Source organism: Micrasema longulum, unplaced genomic scaffold (assembly GCF_059751315.1).
Source record: "Micrasema longulum isolate JH-2025_06_02 unplaced genomic scaffold, ASM5975131v1 h1tg003030l, whole genome shotgun sequence".
In the NCBI taxonomy this organism is placed as follows: Eukaryota; Metazoa; Arthropoda; class Insecta; order Trichoptera; family Brachycentridae; genus Micrasema; species Micrasema longulum.
Window position 1 is genome coordinate 73,110 of NW_028280137.1, and position 9,583 is coordinate 82,692.

Genomic DNA, 9,583 nt, shown 5'->3' on the forward strand with positions numbered 1-9,583 from the left:
TTATCAAAAAAGACTTGATTTACTTGTATTTCATTTATTTAAACTATTGTTTTATTGATATTTTTAAGATTTTTTAAAAAATATTTTATGTAAACATTATTATATTGTGTTACAAAAATGTTTAAAGAGAGAAATCCCTGCAAAAAACTGCTTTTGCAGTTTGGCGGGAATTAAAAAAATTGTTTAGAATTAAAAAAAATAAATAAATAAATAAAAAAAAAAAAATATGGGCAGAATGGTGAATGTTGCACGGTGTGTAAAGTGGCCATTTAAACTAGCTATTGACAGGACATAAGCCCTGTAGATGCCTAGACTTCTATATTACCTTCTCTTAAATGTTCTTCATCTCTGTGTTAATATATTACTGTGTTATGTTTTTTTAATACTAATAATACTTATACCTACTCCAAGCACAAGACCTTGTTTTTTGGAGAGGAATAGCTTTAAAATACCAAAATACCAAACATGAAATACTATTTTTACTATGTCTTTTCCCTATGTTTTTTTTTCTGCGTATTTTACCGTTTTGTTTATTTTTACTATGTTTTTAATGTTTTTTACAATGCTGTTTACTGTGTATTTTACTATGTTTTTTACTGTGTATTCTACTTTGTTTTTTACTATGTTTTCTTTTTCCTAAAAATATTGTTTTTACTTTTTTTTCTTTGTATTGGTTACTGTTTTTATATTTTGACTCTCTCAGTTAGACAGTCCAAGCAACTTTGTATAACTAAATAATTTTATATATGTGATATGATAATAAATTAATATGTAATGTATTTAAACCTGTAATAAATGTTACTTAGTTGTATGTAATATATTAAATAAGTAGAAAATAAAAAATCGTCACCCTACAAATCTTGATTTCCAATGACCCTGGGCGACAGACACTTCGGAAAAATGAAAAAACTTCTAAGACTTTTAGTTAAGTGTATCCTGTTTTCTTTCTCAGTATATTTTTAGTGAAACAATTCTTCAAATTGTTTTCCTTAGAATTTATTCCGAGCTGTTACATTTATATCTATCGATATAATTTTATCGCGTACCGTTATCATAATCCATATTGAGCCTCGATTTTTCTATCTCCTATTTTGAATGGTGTTTTTCCCTTGAAGAAAATTGTTGAGATAAACAGGAAGAGATATAACCTTTTTAACACTTTCACTTGGAAATAAACTACTTAGAAATTCGTCGCTGACCCTTTGTGATGGTCTTATAAGTGTTATGTAATATCTAAATTTGTTGCAACGGAGAGGGAAAATATTTCGTCGTGATCGTAGAACAACGACGGATGTGCGAAAAATGCGTCTTGGCTTTTTTTAACTGGCCCAAGTATCAAAGGATGTACTTTTGTACTAATGAAATGTTTTTGTGTGAAATCATTTTATTTGTCATTGTGTTGTTTTTTTTATTTTTAAATGCAAGTTCACAAATTTCATTTACTTTCTATCAGTTTTTGCCTTTTTATGAGTTTTTTTCTGTACATATATTTTTTCAGTTTCATCAATTTTTTCATTATCATATACTTTGACAGTTTCAATTTTTGAAGTTCCATAATTTTTGTAAGATTATCATATTTTTAAATATTATTCAATTTTGTATAAATTATCTTTAGACATCTCTAATAAAAAATATGTTGTACTTTTTAAATTTAAAAATAATAAAATGCCGTCTACTTCAGAACCGGCAATTACTATATCTAGTGAGAATAAACAGTACCTAACATGCTCGGTTATATTTTATTTGGTTTATTTGCATATTTTTTACCTTCATCACTGTTTTGTAAACAGATCATAATAATACTATGTTTTACTTATAATAAACGTCGATTTTCGGCATTGAACTGAATTGAAATTGTGACATAAAGTGTCAAAACAATTTTTTAATCGTTCGCATGTAAAGTTAAATAAAAGCACATGCATCGTTATTCTACAGAAACTATGACCTCATTGGCTAGCTAGTTGCCATTTTAAGCAATTTGTAACGTTCCCCTTTTTGCCTATGTTTAACCATCTATATTTGCTCAACACTTCCAACGCGGAAACCATTATTTATATTGGTGAGATTCATCTGGCTTATAATTATTAATTTCCTAGGCAACGCCTGAAAACTTTTTTATTTTGTATGTTTCTTATACCAGTTTGTTTAATAAAAAAATGTTTTCAGTATATCTAAATTTTGGTAGACAGGCTCTTTTACTTTACAAAAGTCAACACTGAAAGCCCCACCCAATCAATCGGATCCGTTTCAAAGGTCTAGTGGCCTTTTTTCAGATCCGCACATTGCAAACACATTTTTTTAAATCTGTGTTTACTAAATATTCGCTAAGACAAAAGTCAACAAAACTAAAAATTGATGAAATGTGGATGTTTCAATATGGGAAAATAGTGATTGTTACACAGTGTGTAAAGTGGCCACTTAAATCAGCAAATGACTTATTTCCTTATTATATTATTATATATATATATATTATATTTCCTTCTGTAAACTAGTTACACATTACAGTGGCAATAACCGACTCTTTAACTAGCTTAAATTTATTATTTTTATTTTAAGACATTAATTTTGTGGTCAAACGTTTTACTAAATGTAGTTAAATATGTGTATATAACCACTTACCGACTTTTGCATGTCACAATAACAATTTCTCTGAATTCGCAAAATCACCTAATCAATTTTAATCATGAATTTGTTAAAGATACGGGAGTTAAAATCTTACATACAAATAATACGGATAAAAATGAAATAATATGGAAATATTTCGCACAACGAAGGCTTTAAAAAATCATGTTCTTTTGATCGATAATCAAACAACCCTTTAATACGCAAATGTTAACAAATATTCTTTTCTCACTTGAATTTATTTTATTTTTTTTGTCACATTTAATGTCTTTGCATATTAATATCTTTTGTATAATTTATGAAAACGTAATTGGTCTTTTTATGTCAAAAAATTGTTGTTTTTAATACTTATTATGTTTGACTGTATGGTTTCTGAATAAAATAAGGCGTAAGTATAGCCTGTGAGCTCGCCAATACATGACAGATGACATTAACATAACCATAGAAAAACATAGCAGTTGAGCTCTCAGAAGTAAAGCAACGTGAATGCAGCAATGCTTGAACTACATGTCAATAATATTCTAATAATAATAATATTATTTGGCCATACGGAACTTTAAAGCACACCTTGGTTTAATTACTAATAGTATTTTATCGGTTAGGTAGGTGTATTTAAAAAAAATGTTGCGTACCTGAAAAAAGCACAAATAATTATGTTTTTGTAAATGATGTCAGTAGCGACACTCAGAGAGTGGCTTTGTGACGTTTTGACATTTTTTATAAGAAATTCATGGCGTAGCCGAAATACTGTTATAAAAACGAGGATGTTTTTGTTGATTGACGTTAGCAGGCGCTACCCAGGGGCGACTTTGTGACGTGAGAAATTATTTAAAAAAAGAGATTCATGGCGTAGCCGAAATATTGTAATTAAAACGAGGATGTTTTTGTTGATTGACGTTAGCAGGCGCTACCCAGGGGCGACTTTGTGACGTGAGAAATTATTTAAAAAAGAGATTTATGGCGTAACCGGAATATTGTAATTAAAACGAGGATGTTTTTGCCGATTGACGTTAGCAGGCGCTACCCAGGGGCGACTTAATGACGTGATGAAATTATTAATTTTTTTTTATTTTTATTTTACATAGCGTCGCCGAGATAAGAAATTGCGTGGTGTTTCGAAATTTAACCGTGTAGGTAGCCACCTAGTTACAATATTATTTTTGTATTTGTATAACTCCTGTTTTATAATGTTTATGTTTTTATCGCTATAAGAATTAAACTAAAGATAGTTTTTACTTTTAATCGCTATCCGTTTTTTAAATTATGTTTGTAACACTCAGTAATATTTATTTTTCAAGTATTCAATGTTATTTTTGCATTTTAATTAATATTGTTAATATAAAGCGTATTTTTATTTATTCGAATTTACTAGACTGTTTTTATTACAAAAAATAAAAATGCATATTTCTCTATGTATTTTTCTGTTATAAACAATCTATTAAAATAATACACATCAAATTTCTATTGTCTGTTGATTTTATTTGCAATCTTCTTTTTTTTCGATGGTTAAAACTCTAGGAAATTCAAAGACAATAAAAATTTTACTGTCATATATTGGCGAGCTCACACGCTATACATAGCCCTAAAATAAAATAAATAAAAAATAGCCCATTATACGATTTTGTATACACAGAAAAGTCGGTTAGTGGTTATTTATTTACAAATATTTAATGACATTTAACTTTAGTTTAGTAAATTCTTTACAAAGGATTCATTGGATCACTTATAAACGTCAATAAATTACAACTGTGTAAAACAAATCAACAATTTGTAAAAAGTCGTAAAAGTAATAAATTCGAATCAACAACACAATGGCCCTTACTCACTAACTCGGCGTGAAGTTACGCCTAAGTATAGTGGTATAATTCGGATGGGAATACCATTCTTATTCTACCACTTTGATAAGGATGGTATTCCCATCCAAATAATACCACTATACTTAAGTGTAACTTTATGCTAAGTTTTTGAGTAAGGCCTAATTAAAATCAACATACTAAAAGCAATAAACTTGAATATATCGCCAAGCTGTCTTGTCCTGCAAATATTCTAAGTCTACCTTTAAATTATTTACTGCATATTCTACGTACGTATTTTATAACAGGCAGTCCCTGCATTCTTCAGATGCCATTTGTATGACCAATCTACGAGTAGTTTTGCCTTTCAATTCTATTGATAATCGGATTATATTAACCTTTAGATCCTTTAGATAGATTAGAGAACCTTTAGATTAGATGATTTTTATTGATTTTCATCACTGCATATTACTTTAAATTTTTATTGAAATGTCATCCTCTTCTGAGGATGATGGGGGGGGGAATGAGCAAAACATTTTCACACCAAGAACGTCCCTGAGGCGGTCACCTCCTGCAGATGCGGAAACGCTGGATGGCGGTGGGCAGATCAACCTGAAGAGACTGAGGAAGGAGAGAACCCCCTCCATATCACCGTCAAAGAAGGAGGCAAGAAGGGAAACCAGAAGGGAGAGGGATAGGGAGAGGGAGAAAGAAAGGGGAAATGCGAAGGAGAGAGAAAAGGTAGTTGATAGGGAGAAAGAATGCAATAAGAACAGGGTGAGAGTAGAAGATAGTAAGCGAATTGATGAGAGGGAGAATCAGAATGAAAAAAGGAGTGAAGAAAAGGATGACAAGGGGATTTCAAATGCTCCTTGTAAAGAGCTTATACTAGTCAGAGGTGGAATAGCAATCATAGAAAAGATCATAACAATGGAGAAGGCTCGCCTGAACTCAGACTTGAGGGCAGGTATACAAGGAGCGAATTTGGATATTCTCGAAGCGGTTGGACAATTAGCAGTTCGTCTTGAGAGGGAGGTAGGGGAAAGAAGGAGGCTTGAGGGAATGCTAAGTATTCTCTCAAATCTGGAGGAAAGAAGTACCCAGCCTGCTAACGTAAGTGGTGCCAATATCAAGGGAACATACGCATTAGCCCTGAAAACGGGCAAAGGTAAGGAAAGAGTAATTGTGCCCTCTAGACCAACACTTCTCATATATCCAGAGAAACCAGAAGGAACAACGGCGGAAGAGACCCAAAACACTCTCAAAAAAGTTTTGGATCCCAAGCAAGATGGCTTTGTTCCAGTGCGAGTCCGCAAAATAAAGCAAGCGGGAATCTTAATAGAGACCTCTAATAAGGACGGACTTGGTCAAATTAAGAAAGCAACGGATAGATTGAAAAGTCATGGTTTCAACCTAGTTGAACCTAAAGGGAAACAACCAAGGGTCGTCATTTATGACGTCCCCAAAGACATAAAGGAGGATGAGTTTCTGGAGCAAATGTATGAGACCAACCTAAGAGATCGTCTTAATATTTCAAAAGAGGATGTTATTAAAACTACGAGAAGAATAGCACTTTTTGGCCCACGGGACCGTACCGTGGTTGGTTGCATTTATTCTGTACACCCGGAGGTCAGGTCTGTCCTTGTTGAACAGGGACATATCATAGTAGGATGGAATAGCTGTAGAACAAGAGACTACATTGGGGCCATCCGTTGCTTCAAATGCCAAATGTATGGTCATGTTGGCAAGTATTGCACACAGAAAGAGGAGGTGTGTAAATATTGTGCTGGTGTTGGCCATGGTGATACAGGCTGCCCGAATAAGAGTGGCCCAAGTAAGTGTGCCACCTGCACGCGATTTAAAAAGCCCAACGACCACCTAACGGGATCACAGGAGTGCCCAGCATATCTGGCCGCTGTAAACGCATACATAAGACAAACCAATTATGGGGATTGACAAGGTTAACCTAAAAATTGGGCAGGTGAATCTTGGCAGATCTAGGGCTGCGACTCTTGAGTTGCATCGGGTATTCGAGTCACATAAACTAGATTTAATCCTCATTCAGGAGCAATACACTGTCTTAGGCAGGACTGTATACCTGGGCGAGGATATTACGGTCTTGGAAACAGGTACTTGCCCCGGTGCAGGTATAGCAATCTGGAATCGCTCCCTTAGACCGTTGCTGTTGCATCACCTGTCTGATGACTACAGACTTTGCATTTCCCTGGACCTAGGAGGTGTTGAGTTGGTGGTAGTCTCGGTATATCTGAAATACGACCAACATGCTGGACCACATGTCCGGGGTCTGCAGTCAGTAATGCTATCTTACCGACATGCCCAATTCATAATTGGGGGAGACTTTAATGCACGTTCTGCGATCTGGTTCGACACTGTGCGGTGCCGCACACCGAGGCAAGATGCAGTGGAAGAGTTTGTGATGGGATCTGGATTGATCTTGCTCAACTCGGAAGGTCAACCGAAAACGTTTTCGGGTCCATGTGGAGAAAGCAACATCGACCTTACCCTAGTTTCGGGTGGCCTTGCCACCTACACTACAAGGTGGACAGTTCAAGCCGGTGAGATGTCTAGCGATCATAGATTAATAACTTTTTGTATTGGAATTGAAACACAAAGCCAGGTAAGGACGGGCACTTGGTCTTATAAGACTAGATCTGCGGATTGGTATCGATTTGGTCAGGATCTTTCGGACCAGTTATTAAACTTTGACGTTAGAGCGGCTAGAGGGGACGTCACACTTGGGGAATTTTTTAATTTGTGTGTGACCCGGTCAGCTGATTCGAGTTTAGGTCGATCTAGACCTAGCGGACGGTTAAAGACACCTTGGTGGAGCGAGAAACTAACCTCGCTTAAAGGTTCTTTCAAAAGGGCATCCCGTAGGTTGGGAGTTGCCCTCAGTAAGGTGATCTCCGCAGACGTGCTCGAACAGTATAAAAATAGGGTAAATATTGCGCGGCGCGCCTATCGTGCTGCCATTTTAAAAGCTAAGCAAACGAATTGGAGAAAGTGGATCACTGAGATGGGAAACGCAGATCCTTGGAGCCTAACCAGTGTACTAAACAAGAATGGAAAAGGCTCGGACAAATATTTGAACAACGTGATTGTTGGTAATTTAACTACCTCCACTATCGAGTCTACCTTGAAGGCTCTTTTAGATTCACTGATTCCACAAGACTGTGAAGTAAATGATTCTCCGTACCACACTCTGGTCAGAAGAATCAGCGTCGCTGACCCTAGTACCAGTGATATCGAGGTGTCTGTTGTCACGGAGGGTGAAATCGATAAAATCATAAAATCCCTCGGACCAAAAAAGGCACCTGGTATTGACAGAGTTAACGGAGAAATTGTGAGAAACGTATGGTACTTTGCCAGGCGTGAATTCACAACTCTGATGAGTTTATGTCTAAAAGCAGGGATATTCCCAAAAGTTTGGAAAGTAGGATTGCTGCGGATCATCCCGAAGGGTACGGATAAAAAGGAATCTGATCCCAAGGCTTACAGGCCAATAACGCTCCTCCCAGCTCTCGGTAAAGTTCTTGAAAATCTCATTAGAAATAGGTTGGAAGGCTGGCTTTCTGCTCCCTCTCCAAAGCAGTACGGTTTTACTAGAGCCCGGTCTACGGAGGATGCCATACTTCGTGCCAGCAAATGGAGAGACGATTGCCGGGCGAGATTTGCCTGTGGGATATTCCTCGATATCTCCGGTGCATTTGACAACGCCTGGTGGCCGATGGTGTTGACAAAATTAAAATCCAGAGGTTGTCCGAAGGAACTTTTTGGGATCATCCGGAGCTACCTTAGTGATAGATCCATCTCTGTAGTCCACGGATCCATAACCGTGTGTAGAACGACGACCATGGGTTGTCCACAGGGTTCTATCCTGGGGCCATCACTATGGAACATACTATTTGATGACTTGCTGCGTTTACCTTTTCCGGCAGGCAGCGATATGGTGGCTTACGCAGACGACGCTCTTCTTCTCTTGTCAGGAGACACTAGAAGGGAGTTGGAAATTAGGGGGTGTGAGGCACTTAAACTAATTTTAGAATGGGGAAATAGGAACAGACTAACATTCTCACCGCAAAAGACTATGGGACTCATGGTGAAGGGTATCTCTGACAGAGGAAGAAAACCCACAATCAGGATGGGTGGGCGGGGAATACGATTTTTCCAAGATGTAAGGTACTTAGGTGTCCTTTTGGATACCCAAGGATCGTTTTTGGCTCATGCCAAAATGATATCCTCAAAGGCGTCTTCGCTTTTTATGAAAGTACGAAGGGTGAGCCGAGCAACGTGGGGAATAAAAAGTAATGGGGTCCGACTAATATACCGAGGAACTTATGTCGCACAATTAACATATGCTGCTAAAGTTTGGGCTCATCGTGCATCCTCTGGTGGCGTCTACAGGACCCTCCTGAGTGGCCAAAGAGCCCCTCTAATTGCACTCACGGGTGCTTATAGAACTGTGTCCACAGCCGCTTTACCTGTCCTGGCCGGGGAACTTCCGGCAGACTTAGAGGTAATGGAATCTGTTGCGGTGAAACTACTAAAAAAAGGTGAGTTGGTTACATATTTTGACATCAGTGTTCAACACCGAGAGGGTAGTAGATTAAAACCATTGACAAAAAGAATAACAGAAAAAACTATTGACGAGTGGCAAATTAGGTGGGATGCATCTCTGACGGGGCGCTGGACGCATACATTTTTTCCGGACATACGAAAAAGACTAAGCCTTAAGAAAATTAACTTGAATCACTGTGTTGTCCAGATGTTGTCTGGACATGGTGAGTTTAGGTCAAAACTATATGACCTCGCACTAGTAAGAGATCCTGAATGTACTTGCGGGGAGCCCCGTCAGACGGCTGAACATATCCTATGGCATTGCCCGATTTTAGATACTGAAAGGGAAAACATGCTAAACGGCTTGACAGAGGTGACGAGGCCGATGTGGAATCCAAGCTTATTGGCTAATCCAACTAACGTCAAAGCATTTTTTCATTTTGTGAGCGAATGGGTAGAAAAATGGGAGGAACTGGGTAAAGGCCTACCATGAGTACTAAATCAGTTTAAGATGAAGGGATGCATACTTGGGTACTAGCATTGGTTGTCTGAACTGAACTCTTGTCCGTCTGTGTTGTTTCTGTCCCATA

General features: G+C 37.1%; 1 protein-coding gene across 1 annotated transcript; it reads left to right on the plus strand.

Moving 5' to 3' along the window:
* Nucleotides 1-4,904: 4,904 nt before the first annotated feature.
* On the plus strand, nt 4,905-9,076 carry LOC148271197 (uncharacterized). The gene has a single exon (XM_088241720.1). The coding sequence runs from the start codon at nt 4,905-4,907 to the stop codon at nt 6,369-6,371; it is 1,467 nt and encodes a 488-aa protein (XP_088097846.1). The 3' UTR covers nt 6,372-9,076.
* Nucleotides 9,077-9,583: the final 507 nt, after the last annotated feature.

What these genes read in the sequence shown, in the direction of transcription:
- LOC148271197 (XM_088241720.1), top strand. Translation starts at nt 4,905, where the DNA reads ATGTCATCCTCTTCTGAGGATGATGGGGGGGGGAATGAGCAAAACATT.